This window comes from Poecile atricapillus, chromosome 4 (assembly GCF_030490865.1).
Source record: "Poecile atricapillus isolate bPoeAtr1 chromosome 4, bPoeAtr1.hap1, whole genome shotgun sequence".
NCBI classification, from domain to species: Eukaryota; Metazoa; Chordata; class Aves; order Passeriformes; family Paridae; genus Poecile; species Poecile atricapillus.
Window position 1 is genome coordinate 19,646,390 of NC_081252.1, and position 24,143 is coordinate 19,670,532.

The 24,143-nt window shown below is 36.7% G+C and overlaps 1 protein-coding gene across 1 annotated transcript in view; it reads right to left on the reverse strand.

Annotated features, from left to right (window-relative positions):
* HHIP (hedgehog interacting protein) overlaps positions 1 to 24,143 on the reverse strand; it is a 69,784-nt gene that overhangs the window by 18,075 nt on the left and 27,566 nt on the right. Inside the window, exons 5-8 of the mRNA XM_058837976.1 lie at positions 2,736 to 2,887; positions 2,129 to 2,302; positions 1,177 to 1,320; positions 177 to 298 (exon numbers count right to left, since the gene is read on the reverse strand). Coding sequence (XP_058693959.1) covers positions 177 to 298; positions 1,177 to 1,320; positions 2,129 to 2,302; positions 2,736 to 2,887 — 592 coding nt within the window. The remainder of the gene's footprint in view (positions 1 to 176; positions 299 to 1,176; positions 1,321 to 2,128; positions 2,303 to 2,735; positions 2,888 to 24,143) is intronic.

Below are 24,143 nucleotides of genomic sequence, written 5' to 3' on the forward strand. Positions count from 1 at the left end.
CTTGAAAAGATAGAACTTTTCACTTCTATCTCAGATAAGTTATCTATCCTATCTATGCAGTAAGTTTCCTATCATGGCTATACAGGTATTTACTTATTCTCCTCTGCTTTCTGTTTATTATTCCATGGACACAGAACCTGACTGTTGCCAGCAGCTTTACACTGGATAGAACTTACCATAGTCTTTGCCCTTTATTATTTGTAAGATCCTTGCTGAAGATCTGTTCTTTCCATTTGAATCTGAACAAAGTATAGTTAAATTGATGTTTACATCTGTTGGGTGCCGGTCCACAGCACACCTTTAAAACAAGAGAAAAAAAGAGAAAATCCATGAGGAAGTTGAGTTCGTAACTTATAATTATTAATATGAAGCATTACATTTTAAAGTGCCATTGTTTCTTTGTGGTGCCTACTCATCTGATGGACCAACTTCATGCTGAGCCAAAATACCTGAGAAATGTGTTAGATTTATGTACAGGAGACAGTACAACTTTCCCACTCCTACACCATTTCTATGTAACGTAAAATCAAACTGTTTTCCCCTAGTAGTAGATTGTAGTCTGTACTATAGTGCCTGAAAAGAATAGTGCCTTAAGCTAAATGAACTTATATGGTGTAGGAATTTTGGACTGTTAAAAAGTCCAAGAATCAAGTCCTTATCTGAACAACTTGACTTTCTAATTTTTTTCAAACCATGACTTTAAATGTCACTTCAGTACTACAGCCACCTAATTTGCTGAATTATGTGTTGTTTAGTTAAAGCATTTTTCTCCTCCTTGCTATTGTTTAGATATCACCAGATGTTCTCATTTGTTTTCCACGTGCCTTTTTTTCCGAGTCAAGATTCCCATCTCAGCTGCACTTTACCAACTCTCTGCTTTAAGCTTTTTTCTTTCACAAAGGTAGTAATTTATTACTAATTAAAACTAAAAATCCTGTACTTAATTTCTGTCATTTTGGGCTTGACTTGTAGTAGCTGTGCATGCTCTTCTCCTTCCCCTTTGCCAATGTACATTTGTTTCTAACTGTGATATATGTGTGGAAGTGGAGGAGTGGAAGATTCATAAAGTTCACGAGTGCTTTTATTATTGAAATATTGCTGCCTGACTGTATAAAAAAAAACCCTGGTTGAAAACAGTGTCTGCTCCAGTGTAATTTCAGTTTGACTGAAACTTACCGGCCTGGATTGTGGAGTCCATGTGCAAAAATCTCAGGAGGTTGGTTTGTGCTATTGAAGTGTGGGTTGCTCCGTGGGATGGAATAAGGCACATTGCACAGGTCAGTATTGACATCGAGGCGCAATACAGAACCTGTAAAATCACTGAGAGAGTTGGAGGGTAAAACAGTTGGGTTTTTAAATGAATTTTACTGGTAGATTTAATCCATATAATAGCAGAGTGAACCAGCAAAACAAATGACCCACTTTACTGATTAAACATGTAGAGATTGATTTCATGGTGGATGCAAGTCCAAAGAAGAGCAGCAGAGCCTTTCAAAGATTCAGTTTGGTGAATATCTTGCCAACTAAAATGCCTCTGACCATGTTGTTGGGAAGCAACTTGATCAGAAGAACAACTTTCCAAACATCAAAATTGTTTAGTGCCTCAAGTATAAGGCACTAACTCTTTTATACTGTGTCATCTAGAGTAACTATGGATATAATTATTTTGTAATTACGAAGTGCTTTTTGCTCATTTTTTTGATCCTACTCTTGAATTCAGTGTTTTCTAGTGACAATACAATGCAAAGACTAATTATATAGAAAGCAAGTGAGAAAAAAATTCCATTGTTTGAATGGAGATGTTGATACCTTTTTGTAAGGATTCAGAACTTTCTCGTTATATGAAACAGGAGAAACTAAAACATTTTAACTTACATTTGTGATTATGATGGAGGAAAGGAGAAGAAGAGCACCAAAACTCTTTTCATAAACATGAAAAAATGTGATATTTAAATTAATTCCATTCCATTAATTTAAAACCAAGTACTACAGATGCCCTCTGGTCTGGGTTTTGAGAATATCCTTATACTTAAAGCAATTAAAAACCACAGGAGCACCTGCATTTCTGCTGAGTCAAAGATGCCTTTGAGCACAGTAATAGAAGTCTCTCCACTGGTAGTTTTTGTACCTTAAACCATCCATCTCCTCCATGTCATCTAGAGTGATCATGCCATCTCCAAGAAAAATGTACAGGAAACCATCTGGGCCAAACAGCAGCTGTCCTCCTAGATGTTTTCGATGTAGTTCTGCTACTTCTAAAAATACTCTTGCTGTCCTCATGTCAACTTGGTGTGGATTTTTCCTGCAAGTTGAAGATATGAACACAGTTTTCCCAGTTCACTACCATTCTTCTTTTTGAAAATACAGTTGACTCATTCAAATTATACTTTGAGATGTGGATGTTGTAACTTGGTGGAAAAATGCCTAACAGTTATTTCTGAGAAATTTCAATTTTCTAGCATTCACAAACAATTTGCTGCCTATACACAATAAGTAAGAAGTAATTATAATTAAAAAAATGACAGAATAGCTGGAAAGAAACCTTAATAAGAAAAAAACAGTGTACTTACTTTAATTCCAAAACTACTATTTGAAATAAAATCCACAATCGTTTTTCTGCAGGTGCCCAAGTTTATACATTGTAAATCTCATATTCATTTTAGAAATCAGAAATACTAAAGTGCAGAGGTTGCTGAGAAATAGAGAGTTTGTTAATTTTAGATTTCTACTGATACCTGGATACTGTGTACTCCACGACCCTAAGGATGTGGTCATGAGGTCCAATAGCCCACCGTTCTTGGTTGGTGGTATAAGACACGTACAGCTTTCCATTTTTCTTGTAATTGGGGTGGAATGCAAGGCTTAACAGTCCTCTTTCATCTCCTCCCTGCAGTCAAATGAAAAACACAAAGAATTGTGAAGTTAATTATGTTCTTTATTGTGTTTCTGCTGGAACCAAAAAAAAAAAAAGAAGTTTCTTTCTTGTGGATAATCTTTGCCCAAACTCTTTTATTTCTTTCCTGACTACTGCACAAAAAGGATTATAAAACATTTCACTTTGGGGAAGTCTTTAAGAGTTAGAACAAGACAATTGCCTTCTGTAGTTATCTATGCACAAGTCTGTTACGCCACTTTTGTGGAGTGATTTGTGTATGTAATCTTTGGGAAGCCATGAAGACAAGTTTAAGTGCTGGGAAGGATTCTTTGCTGGGTTACTAGGTTGCTTGTAATTCGTAGAAGACGAATAAAAAGGTCTATAATCAGCAGTCACTTGTAATCCAAGTATCCAAAACCTAAAACATAGTGCTGGCTGCCAACTCCCACTGTCTTGGCAATATGTTTAGAAAACAGTTAAATTGCTTGTGTAATATGTAAACCTTTGTTTTACCCTGGAGGCAGCAACATCAGTTGTCACAACTATGGTGGTCTGTTCATCATAGCTGGTGTACTGTAGGTAATAAGCAGCCTTGGTCTGTGTGCAGAGAAACCATAGTTTTACATGTGGTCCCTCACTGGAAAGTTTTTTTGTTATTTTTTTAAAAAATAAAAATAGAAAAATCTCAGAACAACTTTCTTTTGTTATTATGCTTGCCATGAAGATTAGTACAGTTATATGTTAAGCATCCAATCCATTTAATGTACTGTGACAATGCAAATACCCAGTGAACTTAAATAGAAGGCTATTTTCTTTTTTGGCTACTAAAAAGCTTCTAAAAATGTATGTACTATTATTATGCCTAAAACTGTATTTGTATAAATGAAGAATAAAACTTAGATTCATTTGTTGCTCTTGAGGCAATACAGGGAGTGAAGCTGAGGCACGGAAATAAACACAGCACATAGTTAACAATTCAAATTCAATTAATATATGTGATTATTCACAAGGTGATAGATATTTTGGGGTTTGTCTCAGGACTTGCCAGCCCTTCAAAACTGGAACCAGTGACTCTCTTGTAGATTCAAGTGCTCCAGCTCTTGATAGCACCCATAAGGAGCCGTTTTTCAACTCTAACCACACCCAAGACAACTAATTAAGAAATTTGAAATTATAAGAGAGAATGAAGCTCTTAAAATGTATTTGCACTTCAGAGTGATGGATGGGCCTGTCTTCCTGTTGAAAGTCATCCCACAAAGGGCCTAATTGGGAAAGAGCACAGCTTTAATTTATTTTAATTCAACATGATTGCTGTACTTCCTTTTTAATCACAACCACCAAAGAGAAACCTGAGTCAGAGATGTAAATAGGTCAAGAGATTTCCATACAAACAGATTTGTACAATGAAATCTGGATCCTGCTAATTTAGAGGCAGACAAAATTTGCTAGTTTGTTTGTTAGAAAAATTTAGTTTCTGGGGGTTATCAGAGAGGTTAGTTTTGAAAGTCTAGTTAGAGCTGCCAAATCAGTTGCAGTCATCATGGATGAAGGGACTGCCAATCCAGCTCTTTCTCCCTTATGAGCCAAAAATAATTCTGCAGCTGAGTCTGAACTGATTGTAGATATTATTGTTTGAGTTTCTAAGAGTTTTGACCAAGTTGCTCTGATAAAGTCTGAAGCAAAGGGAGGCAAATCAGTTGCTTTGGGAACAAGAAGGCATATTTCAAAGATTCCTGATGAATGATTCTATCTGTTGTGCCCAGACAAAGACAGTCCTATTTCTTCTCCTGAGAGATGAGTTCAACTCATTTAAGAGCCCAGGAATGCCAGTGAGTCATACTAGGTCTGCCATGCAAGGTGAGTTATTGAAAGTATTAGTAAGAAAAGATCATTTTGTTACTGAGCTGAAGATTTTATTTAGTGCTCGATGCCATGGCAGCTGTCTCAGTGTGAAAGCGAAGTTGTTGAAAGCGTAAACAGGTGAAAATTAAATTAAGAGCTTTTAATGAAGTACACATGGAGCAAGAATTTGAAAAATGAACGAAACATGGGACCTGCAAGGTAGTAACTATGGTAAGTTGCATTTGTAGGATCAGGCCATGACTTTTACTCATTGCTGTCTTGCATGATTGTTAGAGAACAGTGTACCACTTGTAGATTATTTCTGTTGCTTCTTGAAAAGCCACACTGCTGTTTTTCAAAGTCAGAGAGACACATTTTGTCCTAAAAAGTCTATTCTGCAGTTAATGAAAGCTTTGTGAATAGCCCTCCAAGAGACTGAAATCAGTGCAGCATCAAGCCATTAGCTGGCTCATGTTCAACTAGAAATCCAGATGAGTTTTTCCATATTTAGTTTTCCTGGTTCTGGAAACTGCTTCTTCATGTGTATTTTCAACTTTATCACTAACTGGCGAACCTGTTCTTCCCAACGAAATCACTGCCACAACTTCTATAGCTTTTGAAATGCCCTTTATGTGCCATAAAGTATATAGTTTTCTGTAGTGCTGTCTCATATGCTGTGTGGTAGATGGAGAGATATCCAGAAAAAACCCTTAGGAGTAGTAATTTTAGTACTATCAGACCAAGCAATTATGTACAAAATCTCAGATTTTCTCTATGGAATATTCCTCACTGTTATTTTTTTATCAATGGACTTTTGATGTGAAACCAGCTTCCCAGGCTTTACAGTCTGTCTTGTGGATACCATGTGTCAAATATCTGTATCTTCTTGGCAACTTAAAAGGTTATAGACATCCCTCTCTTTGAAAGTTTTCCTTTAGATCAAAGCAGCACCAACAAACTGTAGATGACAAAGCAGCTTGTATGAGATTCTGCACTGCGCTATTTGATGGAATAGCCATTAATGTTTGTCAGTTGTATAAGGAAGGGCAAGAATGAGACAAATCTTTGTATTCCATTGGGATGTCTGTTGAAGACAAAGAATGATGGTTGGCTGAAATGAGTATTAATTACTTAAACATACTGTGGACTGGGGCCAATGTGGAATTTGTGTCGTAAGTAAATCTGGCAGCTCCCACTTTCGATGTCTGCCTGTGCTGCTCTGTAGCTTGAACACTCCCCTCTCCTGTTCATGGCTGTGACACCTTCTGCACCAATACTACACTTTTTTCAAAACTGATTTCCTTTGGGCCAGGAGCCCTGGACCTTTAAACCCCAGTTGGGTTTAGTGTAAGACCACAGCCACAAAAACAATTTAATCAGAATTCCTCAAAGTCAGTACAAAGCCAAGTAAACATTAAAACAAAGTGTTTCTATGTTTTTAATTTTTAAAGAGCTGTTTAGCTATATTATGTCAGTTCTGAAGGTATATTGCAGCAGTATGTGTTCTCAACTGAAGGATATTTTTGATACTTTTTGTATTGTAATTTTTCTGATAATATTATTTACACTTGTAAAAATGTTAAACAAGTGAACAAAATTATCCACTTTGTATTTTGACCTAACACTAAGAGAAGTAACTTGCATGTGAATACTGGATGTGAGGCATGTGAATACTGGAATTTTATAGAATGGTGCTATTTTCATGTAACCACTACTTAGAAGTGGGCTCTGCTTCCAATTTGTGTGCTTTCACATTTGTGTACTCTGGTATACCTCTGATATTATAGACAGAAGTTTTATTATATTATTAAGATATTATACTTCTTCTGTAATACAGAAACATATGCTGCACTTATTTTTAAGACATGCTGCCATTTAATTATGTCAATATATTTGTTATTACATATAGTAAATACAGAGAAATACACAGGAATGCTTTAACTGGTATTTAAAATAATTTAATTTTAAATTGATCATATTGTAAGTATGACCCTTAATTACATATCCTTAGTAGTAATTAATGCTAGTAAGAAAACCAGACATGACCATTTATTTCCATTACTCTGTGTGGCTTAATGGTAAATAATGTAGGTAGCATATGCCAAGTTTTCCTTTAAAATTGATTTTGAAATGCACTCTTTATTCAATACTTATAAAACAACGGTATTTATACTTCACAGTATATATATATTTTATATATGGTATGTAATGATATTTATACTTGACGTTTTTATCTGGTCAAACTCACTCTCATGTTAGAATGGAGTAACAACCTTTTTTAAAAGGGGTTGTGCTTAAAATATGCAAATTCAACACCGACTTAAGATTTTAACTGTAATATATTTGTATCTTTTTTTCGTCTATTTTTATAGTGCAAATGCTGGGTAAGTTGTTGAAGTAATATAATCATCTTTAATTTAGTTTATTTCCTGCTTAATAAATAGCATAACCAATATGCCTTACCAACTAATCTTATGGAGTATTATTTGTAAAAAACATGGGTGAAGGGTAAAGTCTCTTATCAGGCAGAACCATCTGAACTCTTCAGAACAAGATTCAGGAGGGCTGAAAATCAGTGTCAGGTATTCTTCCCAGTGGGAAGTGTTTGCTTAATTGCCATGTTTTGGAAATTTGGCCCCAGCACAGGACAGAAACGTGACTCCAGCAGAAGCAGAAGCCTGCCAAGGTCTGCTGCAGGGGTACACCCTGCCCTTCAAACTGCACCACCAATTCTGAGCTCCCCAAGAGGGAATTGCCCCAGACTGGTGGAAATAGAGCAAAGACAGAATCAAAGGAGCAGAAGCTGTCTGGGCTGCAGGCAGGCTGCAGGAGTGGAGCTCCTAGGAGACCTCTTGGGTGTTGAGGACTCCAGTGCTTTGCTATCTGTGGGGCCTGAGGCCTCTGGCAAGGGAAGGATTTGTAACATAAGACATTTACCTTAGGGGAAAATAATTACAGTGATGTCATGGCTCAGTATGGCCTACATACTAGACCCTATCTCCAAAGCATTTCCTTTTTCCTCTTGTCTTGCAGAGCTTCACTTTTTTCCTTGTTTATAAAGGGTTTTGCAGTTATCTAAAGATTTTTTAAAAAAACATTTGAATTTTTTTTACTGATTTCAACAAATACATTATTTTAATACTTGACTTGAAAATAACTTTAGATACAGGAACGCTTTACAATTAAATTTATACATGAGAAATACTTAAAGGGCTGTACTCTGACTTGGAATTTAAGCACAAAACCTACTGAAGTTATAGATGCTTTCTATTCAGTTAGGTGCAGAGCAGGATTTAGCTGAAAATGGCCAAAGTGCATCCAAGTTTTCTGTTCTGATGTTTGACAGGACTAAAACATAAAGCCTAATTATTTTTTTCGTCTTACTTCTGTTGCAGCAAAGACAAAATTTTGACACAGGGGGATATTTTTTTTTCTTTTCCTTACCTTCACAGTCCTTTGAAGATACCAGTCACTAAATGCAGGACCTTTCACTTCTAGTCCTAGTCCTCTGTACTTATTTTTTTAATTCCTCAACTCCACATTTTGCTGTTCTGCTGGGCAAGTCTTTAGCTTACTCCAAATGACAATCCTCATCCCCTGATAATACAATTATTTCTTCCCGTCCTCCTAAAGAAAGTACATGAAACTTATAAATGCAGATGCCAACCCAACACAAACCCACAGCTTTCCTCCTTCACACTTTTCTGGTACAACAGGAATCCTGCTTTCACAGCTCTCCTAGTTATTGGTTGGGAGCAGCTGAAAGCTTTGAGACTGCCCAGAGCCAGCCAATAATTGAGAGGTTTTGGGCAGAGTGACATACGGCTGCGAGTGTGCTTACAAGGAGGTGGCCATGAGCCCATGTGAGGTCTGCATCTGGACTCAGAAACTTTATGTACTGCACTGCTTTAGGAGAATTGGAATAACAGAAGACAGTGGAAATCAGTCCCGGAAGAGGGAGATTCAAATAAAGACCAGATGATTATTGCATTCAGTAAAGCTGGCTCAGGAAGGTGTGAATTACACACTTTCCTGCACCACAGAGGCCTCTTGAGCTGTAAGCAGCATTTATCCTCTGGGAACACAGGTGGTGATTCCACCTCTGTCCCCAGCTGGATTTATTTTCAAGGAAGCTTTACATTCCACCAGCAACTCAGTGAGTGGTTCACCAGCGGAGGCCACTATGGGAAGGTAAAAAATAAGCATGCTCCTTCTCAGTTCCCTGGCATGCCTCCACTTTCTGGTCTTTTATTTATTTATTTGGCGTATCTGCTCTCCTACACTTTTCCTCTTCAGCATTCTTCCACTACAGACTGTCTTTCCCTGGCAGGTTTTCTGCTGCATTGGTTTGAGGTCCATTGTGCTGCAGAATTAGCCTTCCAGGAAAGCGAGAAAGCATCCTTCCAGTGAAGGAGAACACAGTAAGTGTTCAGAAATTTACTGACCAAGAAAATCCATCATAAATAGGGGGGAATAGACTTGATGACCTTTGTATTTTTTCCTCCTCCTTTCTGCTGCTCTGAAGCTTTACCCACCTTTCCATGCCACTTCTATGATAAAGGCAAATTTTACAACTCTCTTTCAATGGGCAGTCCAATAAAATTGGCTCAGATGATGCCCCACAGAGAACAGACTATGTTCCATTAGCATTCACAAATACATGACATGATGACAAGACACTAATAAACCTTTCTCCCAGTCAACAAAACTGTGGCTTTATCTCTTCCAATCAAGAATGACTGTTTAAAACTTGCACCCTATTTTGATGCTATCTGACTTTATTTTTCTGTAAACACACAAACAATACAAATTAATCTTATTAGTGACTTGCTGTTCTACCAATGCTCTAATTTGACTATGGTCCTTTCAGCCATCTGTTCTGATTTTCTCCTGCTCTCCTTCCCTAACTATGTATATAAAACTTATCTTTATTTTTCAGTAGCACGTTCAATACAATTTTTCATTTTGTTTAAAATACAGATTATTAATGGCAGAGAGTGTCAAAAGACTCTAAGAATTACAATTCAATACATAAGTTGCTTTTTTTGTGGCATGGTATTTCAGCCAATCACTGCTGTCCCTTTTGTCCTTCCTATGGATAAAAATATGCTATGGAAAAATAAAAACCCTGCTACCATGCAAAGGTCTTCTTGAGATGCTAATTTTAATAAATGTCCACGAAAAAGTCTACAGCACTTTAAATGAGCTATAAGACTTATTTTCTTTTCTGCTGAGAGAGGGAAAAAAAAGGATGTATGGTGACACAGAGCAAATTTGACAGTGCTTATGTAAAATGAATGAACCTACAACAAATTCTATACTCTGATAATCGAAAACAAATTCATGCTGTTTTACCGTGACCACTTTATATGGAAATTTAGGGATATAATTCAGAACAGAATAACAGTAATTATCATACTCTCTGCATTAAATTAAAACCAGAAATGTTGATCTGTCTAATTGTAGGCATTAAAAATAACTAGTTTCAAAAAAGAGGGATGCAAATGGGAATATGCCATGATGACATTATTCTTACAAACAATTCTGCCTTTCTCCTTTGGCTCTCAGTGCTGAACTGTCACCTATTAGAGCAGATATTTGCTTTTTCTGCTTGCAAAAGGAATGGTACATTCACATGAGCTATGTAGTTCAATACTGTGGGGCTGGGGGAGAACACAGAAAACCACAGCCAGCTTGAAGGAAAAAAGCTTTAGATTTCTGCTTAGATTGGTCTCCATGTCCTTACTGTTGTCTGCATGCTAATGGATATTAAAACTTGGTCAGCAAGTGCCAGAAGTTGCTGGCAGTCTGCATCTTGCAAAAGAAATGATTAAAAGAACTTTGAAAAACACCCCTTCAACAGGTTACCTTTTGTCAGAGATTAATAAAGGGCTAGAAGCACTTCATTCAGTCCACACCATTTGTATTTCTTTGCCAAGTATTACCATGATAATCATTCATATTTGCAACACAGCCTGGATTAAACTGTGGCCTTTATGAGCTCTGTCACTGTTTTGAGAGAAGAGTGAGTCCCATGGCTTATCAAATTGATGCTCATCTTCGCTGTAAATAAAAAGGTAATCTTCTTCATTGAAGGTTATTTCTTAAGCAAATTTCTGGCTTTAGTCATAAGGCTCTGAAGGTATTTAGGAAAGGCTTTAAAGTGATTTCTGCAAGGTATTTCAAATCTCCTTCTTATTGTAAGAAACTGGAAAATTGCATTATCTGAATGGTTTTTAGTAGGGGATTGAGAGACAATTTGAAGGATAGAAGTTAAAGTAGCATAAAAACACAGGAGACGGGAAGGATAAAAAAAGGTTTATTGCAATTGATGCTTGTATTCCACCTATGATCTTGTCTGAGGTTCTCTCCTGAGGGCAGAGACCCCATATAGAATGTGAGGCTTTGCCTGCAGGCCCCAAAAGATGAGAACATATCACTATTTTTCAGCCACCAAAAAATGTGTGTGCAAATCCTAGTGATAAAACAAATGCTATTCTGCTCTCTAATATCCAAAGAACTTTTGGACTCCGAAATATGGATGCATGGAGAGGCATATTTCAGCCTATATTTAGCACCAGCATTCAGCATAGTTTTGATAATAACATGTCATATCTTCAAAGCAATGCTGGTTGCACGTGCTACTGGTTTTCTCAGTAATTATTAAGCAAAACATAATAGGCAAAGTCAGACTTTGTACTTAGAAGCTCTGTAGAGATACAACAGCACTACTGGATGAAGGCTAGACCACTCTGCTATGTCTTCTTACTTCGGGATTGAGATTGTTTACACCTATGTTCTTTGGCCATTTGGCTGTTCCAGAAAGTAAACGGTACTTTTTTTTTTAAAATGGCACAAATGCGAACACTTAGATGTCCAGCATCTGCTATTGAGCTTTAAGCTTCCACATATAAGTGTGAGCATTGGAACTGTATTTGTTATCTAAAATGAAACTCCTTGAAATATAATGACTGCATATTTTGGAGTCCTGGTACAAAGGCAGCCAGAAATAATCCAAAAAAGGCTATGATTGCATTTTTTCAACAAAAAGCATGCATGTGCATCATGTGTGTACCTGGGTCAGAAGCACATTTTAAGCAATGAACCCTCACTTTTCTGAAAAGGTACTGAATGGGAGCTGGGAAGAAAAATGCATTTGAATTCTCTGATACTGCCCAAGAACTTTTCTCCCTGGTTCTTTGCTAATCCCATCAACTTCCCAGTGCCCCAGGAGATGAGCAGCCCAAGGGCAGAAAGGCCAGTGAGCGACTCACTTACACTGCTGCAGTTAAGCTTGGCTTTAAATACTGCCTTAAGCAACCAAATTATTTTAGTTCTTTCAGTAAGTCTTAAAAAATATATATATTTTGCCAAATACCTGAAAATGAGTAAATAAATCCAGAGATGTCCAGATTTTTTCCACAGACATTTTGCGAACACCAGAGGAAGCTAAAATAATCAAGCATTTTTTGTGGATCCCTCATATAGGTCTTGTCTTTACCTCTCAACTAAAACAGTGAGAAAAATATTAATATTTTGAAGAGAGATGTGAATATTTTTATGAAATGTGCCAAGTGGAAAAACCAGGGTGGTGGAGGATATACGGTTTGCTCTCCATGACTAGAATCTGTATATAAGAGGAGAATGATGGCAATCCACAGCCGTGTTGACAATTCAGACATACAGGAAATACCCTTGTAGGAAACTAATACCATCTGGGTTTGGCCCAAGATGTGTGAATGAGAAATATGTTTCTTGTTGAGAATGCAAAGATAGTTTTGGACATTGCAAAGAAGGAATGTGTTAAGCATGCACAGTTATAAAAATGAAATAGGGTGAGGCACTGCATGCATATGGAATAATTGGAGGAATATGTTTGTGTGCGTCAATAGCTGATGCAGACATAGAACTTCAGAACTCATTTGTCCTAAGACAACCATTAATTACTATGAAAAATGTCTTCGGTGCAAATGGCTGGAAGCTCTCTGAATAAAGACAGCGTTGGAAAATGTTGATTTGTCCAAGTCCCTGCTTTCCCTGATGGAAAGGGAGGTTTGCTTGTCACACATGTTCTATTTGGGGGGCAAAAAGTGAAATAATACTGAAATTCTTGAAACATACTATGTTAATACGTGTAAAAGTGGGAATTTTGATTATTTAAGTGAGTTGTTTTCAGTTTAGAAATTAGTTTTAGTTAAAAGAATGTCAACAGTGAAATGAAATATTTCATTTGGCCCTTTCTGAGAACCTTTCAGTCCACACTTGGTGAGAGTATGTTTTCAAAATCTCAGAATATTCTCACTCCTCTCTATCCTGTTCTTGCATTAACTGTCTGAGATTTTAGTGTCTGTTCTTGGCATAGGAAGGCTCTCTGGTTTCTAACGAAGCCATTGCCAGCATTCTGAGGTTCCTAAGACTCGCTGCCTGCGGGATGGATTTTTGCCTCTCCCTTGACACCCTCATCTACTTGTGAAAGCCCCAGCAGTGCTGATTTTTCTGTTATTTGTGAGGATAATGAATGCCTTGCATGGATAGGAAAAAGTTCCAGACTCTCTTCTGGGTGCACATTTGCCTTCTGCTCCAGACTAGCCTTGAGTACTATCACCCTTCCTCTAAGTTCAGGCTCTAAATACTCATTTTGAAGAAAATTATTGAGAAAATAAAAGAGAAAAAAAAATACATAATTCTAGATTAACCCTCTTCCAGGCTTAAAGACACTGATTTTACAAATTACCTGTTCCTTAGCTGAGCAATGTTCATCTGACAACAGTAAAATGGCTGTTATTGTATCTTGGTCTAATTTGGTTTTCAGCAGATTTTTGACATATCCAATTTCTCACTGTTAAACACTCCTGGAGATATTTATTTAACATGTATTAATTGTTTTAGTGCTTATCCAGAAGACTGAATGCAAAAAAGTGAAAAAAGAATTTTCATTCTTTTATTTTCCATTCTTTTTTAGTAGTCATTGAACTTGCACAGCACCTGAGACCTTCAGACAGGATTACCAAAGTCTGTTGAACCAAACGTTATTGAGACACTGAAGGCACACCTTTGGGTGTCTTTGATGGGCAACCTGTGCCCATCACCCTCACAGACAACCTGTGTTTCCTCACCCTCACAGTTAAGAATTTCTTCCTCATATCCAATCTAAACCTGCCCTCATCCTTTGCTAGGCTGGACACACAAAGCACTGCTTTCACTTGCATCTCCTGTGGAACGTGCACATCTGCCTTGCACATCTGCCTCTCAGGGGAGGATTTATGACTGTGCAGGGCTTGGATTTTCCAAGCTGTTTATGCTTATGTGTTATGCACATTTTCACTACATACACTTGCATCCAGCATTTAGGTGAACACGGTTTTCCTTGGCCTCATAGGTTAAATTCTCATCAAATGAAATTGTTTTTGTAGCCTCAAAAGTGGAACATGAGTGGATATAAACAGTGCACACATGTTTGATTTGCATATCTTAAGGCTTAAATAAATGGTCTTTGAACTATCTAGAAGGATTTATTTTATAGTAAACTAATGTTGTTATGCCTGCAAAATTCAATTCCACTGTTGGGGAAAAAGGGTTTTGAAAACTGCATTTCATGTACGTGCCCTGTATATTTTTAAAGAACTCATTAAATTATGGTTGTACTATGTATTTTAAATATTGACATTTCTGAGTGGGGTTTAATTTTTATTCTGCCAAGTGTTGTAAATTCCTGTTTTGGATTCTGAGGATTTCAGTGGAGGTGGAAAACCACTAATAATTTCTTCTTGTTCACGCAACTTATATTCACTTGCATGTTTTAACTTGAGGCAGACCTTTTCTATTGATGCTGATAACACTGCTCTGGGTGTAAACCAAACTCTTTTGGAGTTGGAAAGACTAGAATTTCCTCTAAGTAATGGCAATGATCATTACCTTAATATAAAATTTTGTTTCATAAGACCCTAATACAGCAAGTACTTAGGCATATGCCCAAACTCCACTGACTTTTTTTCTAGTGCAAAACAGGATAACATGAGGCAGCCAATTCTCTCCACTTCAGTGTTTACTTGATTTTTGGTGTCAGTAAATGAGATCTGATACAACGTTGATGAGAGGATTTATCAATCAATAATGCTTCTGACTGAGGAGAAAGAAAGTTACTGGAAAAAATGGAGAATTTTCTCTTAATTAATCTTACCCTGAGATTTCATAAAGATTATTTTGTGGTCTGTAACTAATGTGGTGGTTATGCAGCTAAAGGCATTATCTTCATATCATTATAATGAAACATAACACTGGTATCCTTGACTTTATTGGCCAGGCTTCATTGGTATCTGACATTATATATTTCCTATTATAAATCTAAATAAGAACTTACATTGACCTGCATTAGACCAAACATTAAACAATTTACTAAGATTAAAACTTTAGGAAAAAAAAAAAAAAAAAAAAAGAAAGAAGTCTTTTAGACCACCAAGAAACAACCATAAATTTAAGGAAATATGAGGTTTCCACCATGTGACTTCCCCTGCAGAGTTATGCAACAGACTGCTGTTACTTAAAGGTCATACATAAAAAATTTATGGTACATTTTTTAAGAGATTTATGGTGTTTCTATTTATACAACTTATATGTCAACAATTTAAAGGTATAGCATACTAAAATAACAAATTAAACTCTAATCACTTTGAATCCTTGATAAAACAGAATGCTTTAACGTAAGTCATATATAAAAGAGGTTTAATAAATGTATCTATATTAACTGATGTGGTATGTGTGAGGTAATGATTAGCTGTTTATTATCTATTACAGATCATTTGCTCATTTTTATCCTGAAAATCATTTGCAAATGGGGCTGGTTAGGGAAGCATTCCTTGGAGCATAGGCCCATTACATGGTGGTGTAGCTCTCTTCAGAATTGCTCTGCAAATCAGTCTCAGAACTAACTTTCCTTTTGTGCTAAGCTGAATGATGCCATTGATACAACCTAGACCTCTTGTTTTGGGATATCTCTGACCTCATATACACATCATTTATGGAAGATGTTGCTGGATTTTCTGGAAGTAAAATTTTGTAATGCTCTATGATGGTACCAAACCTTAGTTATTTGCTGAACTTTATTTTCTTGGCACTGTAATGAAATAAGAGCAGTTAAGACACACACTCAGCATTGCTAAGGCAAGAGGGTGACAAAGACTGAGAGGGGGAAATTCCTCAAAAGCTTTACTTTGACTCAGACATGGGATTCACATTGTGAGCCTTCCCTTTGCTCACCTAATGTAAGTATATCTATGTGGGAGTTGGGACTGACAATACATCACTTTATGCCAGAAGTCAGAGCCAAATATGCAGATCTGGCAGAGAGTATTGATGACAAATTCATCCTTGAATTTTGCATATTAACTTAATTCATGAATATGATGGCTCCACTGGGGCACAGCATTTAAAGTACCCTTAAGTGTGTAAGCACTGTGGCACCATAAATATTAATTTCTCATGAAAACAACAGATAAAGAAAGGTCCTAATATATACAACATCTATGAACATACTCAACCATAAACACATTGATAAGATGACTGCATTTGAGGTCAACCAAAAACATGGTGCTGAATGGGGCAAGAACATTTGGAGAAAGATACTAATAGTCATGGAGATTTGTGGTGCTGTGGTCCAATCTTATCCTCAGTAAAGAGCCCAGGAATGCAGTCTGGTGGTACTGACCTCCTGAAAAAAGGGAGGGGAATTCTCCACAATTCTCTGGCTTGCTGTGCCACCCACCAGGTTTCAGTTGTAGAGTCCCTACTGACTTGAATCATCATATCTCATCCCTTGATGACTCTCACAGTATTCCTATAGGGGTGCCCTTTATCTGGGCTTGAAGAATGTTTCTTGCCTTGCCTTGTGAGACACTGTTTTATTGGTGTCCTTGGCTGCTGCTGTCTCAGGATCTGAAGATAACAGAGCGGCTGAGCAGCCCTGCAGAGCTGGAGCTGATCCTATAAGAGGTCCTCAGTAAAATTACCCAACAGACCTTTGCAAAAAGTACTTATGCAACCCTGCATTACTGGGTTTCTTCCTGTAAAATACAGCTCTGCGGGATCTGTGGATTTTGGATATTGCCACGGTTGTGGCACCCTGTGATTTGTCTTTGCTGACTGCAGGAACATATCGCTATTCCTAAGCTGGTCATCACCCCTTCATCAGCGTAATTCACTCCCAGAGTAAGAAATTGTTATAAAGAAATTAGCTACAACTCTTCCAGCAGAGTTTATAGGTTTTTAGGCCAACCCAATAAGCAATTAATTTAAAAGAAGATGTGATCATTTCCTATCTTTTATGAGCATTAAATATATTTTTTCTTTTTGACAAAAAATATTTGACCTGTCAAAGGAGTAGAATAAGAGCTGATAGTATCTATGGTATTTTAAAATATTACTATCTTTTATAAATAAGAAAATCACAAAGTGTTAGAAAAGAATAACAGATTTTAAAAGATGTTTTTCTTTATAACTCTAAGTCTAGAGTTTCAGAGAGAAAACACTAATAAAAATTAGTCAGTCATCATTATGATGTCATTCTCATAATTTCCCTTGAAGTAAACTAGCAAGTACAAATAATATTTGTAATGTCTGACATCATCTATGTAGCTTTCCATATGCTCAGACTTTGGGTTAAATTTAGTGATGTTTCCCATTTGTTAGAGAGAACACCTTCTGGGTGGAATGGATTTCATTAAGAAAATTTCTCTGAAGTTAAGCCATCCTTGTAACTTGTTTGAAACAACAAAACCAAACCCCAAACAGTCCAGGAATGATAGGAGTACAGCAGTAGCAATTTGTCAAAAATGTGATTGTCTGTAAGAACCGAAGTTTCAGTCCCAGAGTCTCAGAGCTCAAATGAAGAAAGGAACCATGTTCTTTCTTGTTGCTCTCTTCTAAAAGAAATAAGCATCATCATCATAATTGTTTTATGTAGAAAACAATTTTCCCTTCCATGCGACAAATGCATATTTATCACAGTTGGTCTGCAAAGACTTCTTGGAATCAAACTTAAAAAATGTTTTAGAGGAGTCATGGACTCATTTTTTGTTGCTTCAGCATGACTGGCTTATCCTGTAAGCCTTATCTTTAGATAAATATCTACCAGTTGAGTTAATTTGCAATGGAATTATTGACTGGGATTATATCTTTCAAGTCATCTTTTAAAGGTATGCAGTACACAAATGATATCGACCAATTTAATCCAAAGACCCGTGACAGCTTTTTCAAATAGTCTGTTGCATTACTTAATATAAACTTGAAATTTAAGTAAATATTATTCATTATTCCTGATTTTGTTGTTGTTGTTGGAAGACTTGGGCATCTGTTTTAAATGATGTCATTATTTACACTTTTGCATTTGAATGGTCATTAGCTAAATGTGACAGTTATTCAAATTCAAAGTAGAAAAAATTACTAGTGTTGTCAGAATATTGTAATACACTGATATATTATTCCTTGATAAATGCCAACATTTTCTATTACCCTCCCTCCCCACCAAAAAGGAATAGGAAATTCACACATTTGCAATCTATACTTAAGCACTGAATGGAAAAATTCCTGAAAGAAAAATAGCTAACATAAACATAATCTCTTCTTTAGAAATATGAGGTATGTAAAAATTAGTAGAGCCTCACTAAAGCTACAGAAACCATATTCCCTTAGGAGAAAAAGAACAGTAACTTCTGAAAAAATCACAGTTTGCTATATCTGAGGAATAAAAATGTAACTGCTTAAACATATTTAAAAGTGCTAAATTCACTTCCTCTACAAATTCATAAACTCAGAAATATTTCCTTTGCAATTGTTCTTGGAACTGATAGAGGAAAATCTCCCAGGGACACACAAAATGTAATAAGTGTAATATGAAAATTGCCCTTTCTGCTCTGAAGATTGAAACAAAGCAGACATTCTCCAGAACACCAGCAGGTTCCCCTGCTCTCTGCCCATATGGGCTCTTCCCACAGTCTCACTGCATGAGGGACTTATGAGCCTCGTCAGAGCTGACTGTATGGAAGGAATGTGGGCTCAAACATTTGCAGGCATGCCACAGAACCTCAGCAATCCAGTCTCTTGTTAATTACGACTAATATTTCATTATGTTGTGGAATTTTCAGCTACACAGCTATGTGCACACATCTTAGTATGTTGTGTAGCCAATGCTTGCAATTAAATTACAAGTCTTGTGAAGTACAAGAGGTGTATTGAAAGCTGAAATTAGTAGAATAAAGCACTGCAAATAGGTTTTCAGCTTTTTAATTTGAAACTGTCAGACTTTTTGATTGCAGGAAGAAGTCTGAGAACACAAATCAAACTAAAAAGTAAGGAAGCAGTGAATTTCCACTCTCCCTGTATTCAAATGGGCTTTGTAAGCATGTGGCTTCTAAGCCAATCTCATGATTTTGGAGTCTGCCTCATGTGTGTGTGAATGGACAGGATTGAAGGTACTTTACATGGCTTATTTAAAAATAACATCCTAACCCAAGCTATAAATCACAATAAGTATTTAATGCCTTACGTATATAATAAATATTCAAGTCTAAGTATCTGGTTACACCAGTGATTAAGAATTCTGAAAATCAACCCCTTAAAGGATAGTCTTCAGTGGAAATAGGGTGAGTGGTGATGCTTCTTTCATACCCTTCAATGCACATCTGCAGTCCACAGCCATTAAGTCAACAGCATCACAGCATCTATTATTTCTGAATTCTGATGCACATCCATACTCTTGATAAATTTCATTTGAATACTGCTGTTTGAGGAATTTGAGCAATTCTTAAGACAGAGAGGAGCCAGCCTGATATGAAGTTCTAAACCATACAGTGTTAAAAGCAGCTTGATAGGTTTTATGGTGGGAAGAGGGACTGGAGGATAAGAAAGATATATCTCAGGGGGGCTATCTCTAGATTCTAGTTTTTAAACAGAGACCTTGACCTTCATTGTGCTGGGGAAGAACAACCTCTGACTGGATAGCCCAGCCAGAAGGAATGACTCAGAACTTCAGATAGAGATTCCTGCAGACTTCTTCTTTCCCAAATCCCATTACATTTGCAACAATGCAGGCAGGGAACTGACTGGCTGGGGACAGCTCTGCTGAAAGGGAGTGTGGGGTCTCGGCAGACAGCAAACTGAACATGAGCCAGCAGAGTGCCCTGGCAGTGGAGAAAACCAGCCACAGGCTGGGCTGTTTAACAAGAGCACAGGCAGCAGAGAAACCCATCATCCTCCCTTCTCTGTGCACTCAGGAGGCTGCAGAGAGAACACTGCACCTGTAGTTCTGAGTTCTACAGCCCCTCAGCACCAGATTGGTGTCACTACACCACAGTGAGTCCAGTGAAGGGGGGCTGGAGATTGGAACATTTGCTCTCCTCTCTGGAGAGGCTGCCAGAATGGGGCTTGTTCAGCCCAGGGAATAGAAGGCTTTGGGATGCTGTTCTGCAAGTGAGGTAGTTAAGTGTGGCAATGAAATTAGAGAAGGACATCCCCAGTGTAATTGTTCTCTGTGAGAGTCTGTGACTCTTACGCTCTTAGGGGTTTTGGCAAAACATTTTTGTGGCAGATATTGCTAGAAAACCCTAATTGGTGAATAAACACCCAGTTCAGGCATCTAATCTAAAGATTTAACCTATCAAGCTACTTGTTAAGTTGTTATGGACTTTTCCTCCTTTTCTTTTTCTGTTTTTACCAGAATTTCTAGTCTTGACCTGATAATGTTTCTAAACAGCCTTCCTAAGAATCAGGAAAGGAATTCTGCACTTGATTAATGAGAGGGACTACCATCTGTAATTTGCATATCCTGGATAATGTCCTTGATCTATATAGAGCAAGGAGTCCCTTTTACCAAACAATATTTAATTTCATGCAGTAGCATAGCAGGTCTCTGTGAGCAAGGACCATTGACTTTATATGTGCCTTTGAAGCTGCCTCTCTGAATTGATTGTATTATTGTATATTGTGACTAATATTTTGTAATTTTATAAGCTTCCCCAGAAGCATATCTTGACAATTCCTAGTTACTGTTGGAAATGCTTTCTATTGCATCCAGCCCTGATACAAACCAGCCTGTACATGTGAGTCTGGTAGCCAAATTAGTTATTAAGTCACCAAGCTTTGCAGCATACCTCAAGTTTCACATAAAAGCTAATTTTGAGATGCTTGGCTCTGTCCCACACAGAAAACAAACACTAACACTACGTTATTTCTGGACAAGGAATCTGAAGCAAAGATTAAAGGTGATTTTTCTATAGGCTACCACACCAGCAGACATAGGAGCTACCTGCACCCAGTTTTATTGACAGATGGCCCAATTCCTTATCAGGAAAGCTACATGTCTGCTGTATTTTTTGTAAACAATTGGATGATAAATTACAGTAGCAGAAAAGCTACAGGCGAATACTTCATTAATTGGTGCTGAATCAAAACTATCAAAGCAGCAGCATGTAACAGACAAGTGATTATGTTGCTCAAATGTCATTCCTTTCAAGTGTGACAATTCAATTTGTTAAACTTTTTAGTTTAAGAAGAAAGAGAATGAAGAGGCAATATTGCCTTTTCTGAAATGTATTACTTCACCTATTTCTTCTAGATCTTGTTTTTTTCAAATTAAATATATTTTTAGATGCTGTCAAACAAAACCCCTTTTCAATACTATTTCATTCAATTGTGTCTTGCTGTACTGCTGAGGATGCTGCTGAGTTAAATACGGAGAGTGTTCATTACACAAATATCTCTTTTAGAGACTGCTCAATACTTGCTTTTTATAGTTGGATAGATTTTGGTCACTGACACTTCTTATGTTTTTTCCAGGATAGAACAGAATAAGGTGAGAGAGCTCTTAGTGTGTTGAAAGATTCTTTGTTATATTGAATTACTGTGGCATTTCATTACTTATATTTAAAAAAAATTCTTTAGACTTCCTTCCAACACAATCTTCTATCACCAGCACATTCTGACACTTAGTTATGAACTTTTCAAAGTAACAGCTGATTTTCTGGAAGCAATACAAGATTACACATTTTAAAATTATTTTAAAGATATGGATTATTTATTTCTTCTCTTTGTTTTTCACTCCTAATTTAGAAGTGTACTAGAGATGTCCAGAGGCATTGGTATAGTGCAGTTCTTGCCTGAGTGCAGTCAGAACCACAACAGGGTGTTTTTATTGCATGAGCAGCAATTTCTCATACCACTTTCTTCAGAAACACCAAATAAAAACTTCTAGAAAAATAGACTACTTTTTCTTCATTATCTTACAGATTCTTTGACAGCATTCTGTTTGTGGCAAGAAATTAATATATAAACAACATGCTTTTTTTGCCCTAATTTCACAATTGTCCTAATTTTTCATCTAGGATTTTTTGTTCTCCCTTTTCTGTTATTTACAGGATGACCTTCAGAGCCCTTTTAAAGCCAGACTCAAAAGATAAAATTTTGTATAAAGAAATAACACAGCTTCATTACCTTAACTACTCAAAATTTCACTTGCTTTAGAGCACTTATTTTCAGGGTAATTTATGTTGGTGCATTCCATGATTTCTCTTCTCCCTCTTTTTATCTTCCCCCTTCTCATCCTACAGGTGGAGAAGCAGCAGATGTTAAACACCAACTATAAGATTTGCTTTTCTCAGTTTCTCTTTTGGAAAGAAATCAAGTTGTATCTTTTGCTTTTAGACTCCATTGGTCCACCTAACCAGCCTCTGCCAAAGATCATCACCTAGCTTGAGGAAGTTCCTCTATCATGAAGCCTTTAAAAATTCTGTGTATTTTCCCTTATTTATCCTTTAAATTTCCTCTCAAACCTCAGAATGTTGTTCTACCATGAATATTTATGGGAAACTCCTACTTACTCTGTCAGTGAAACAATGGCAGGATATAACCCTTACTCTGGTGTTCTGAATTTATACTCTGCTCTATTAGTGCCACTTGAGTTTGATTTCCATTTTATTATGGCATTATTATTTTTTGGGGGCCCGAACATTCCCTTGTACCTTGTAATATTTCTCACCTTCTTGATTCCTGATTGTTCCAGTATATACATATTTTTGCCAAGTCTAATAAGGTACTTTTAAAGAACTGCCATGTTGCTTCTATGGATTTTAATTTCCTAACTTTCTCCTTCAGGCTATTTCTAACTTCCTCAATATAAAAATCTTCCTTTTTTGAAAAGTGCTGTGATATTATTACCTTATGGTAGGTTCCCACGGGAGGATGTTGAGCTTAATTATATTATAGTCGCTTTTATTTAGTGGCTCGACCACATTAACTTCCTGAATCAACTCATATATTTTGCTCAAGATCTGCATCAAGACTAGATTTGCCCTTTCAGAATTCCACAGAAATTGTGATACATTACAATTGAAAGCCCATGATGATGCCCTGTAATGTATCTCAAGTAATCAGTTGTTGTTGGGCTAAGATTCAGCTGAAAACAAACTTTAGTAGTGAACTATATGGTAGTTCTGAAAAGCAGATTGAAATATGGCTTGTCTTTGAACTCGATCCACTGCTTCTCTGAACTTATAAACATGTCTTTGAAAGAATGTACACTGTTTTCCTGATTAGAAGTCCCTTCTCTTTTTTCTTTCCATTACTCATTTATTTCAGCCCTAGTTTTAAAATCTATCTCATTAGAAAAGCATTCTCAATAACAGAAGTTGAAACAAATATAGACACGTGTATCCTTGTTGAACACAGAGCTGTTACTATTACATGTTATGAGAACACAATATTTGGTCTGTACTAGACTCAATTTCTTTATTATTTTAAATCCCAAACTGATTATCTTAAATCTAGCTTTTCTTAAATTTTCCAAGAAAGAAATATTTGCTTCATTAATGTTATAATTTGTGGTTCACAATTCGAAAGAAAGCTAAAAATGTCTGAAATAGTGTGTCTTTCTGACATAAACACAGCTAACTTACATTTTTTGCAGTTTCCAGGATTGTTTCACTTGTACAAAGCAGTAAAAGTATCCTGCTCTTTCCATTTTTCTCGTACTATAAGAACCAAGAAAGCAGGAATTTGTTTAGCTCATTGGCTCCATTTATCCTGAGCCAAGACCATGATCTTGGAAACCCTGTAACTTGGCTGAATACAGTACAAAGTTCTTTGCAAAAAAGCCAGTGCAATTAGAACAACACAGTGTATGTTCAGTCTCAAAATTAAGACGATAAAGTTTCAAACAGCTAGAACTGAAACAAAGTATCATGGACCCAGACCTTTAATCAGTTGAACACAAATTGTAATTCCACTAGTTTTTGATCAAATGAAGAATTGTGTGCTTGAGGACAGCATTAAGAAAACACTATTCTACCTTTTTGTAAATGGGCAGAATTCACACAGAAAACACTGAAACATAATGGAAGAAGTGCAAGTTTTGTGCAGTCCAGCCTTGGGAGCTTCTCTG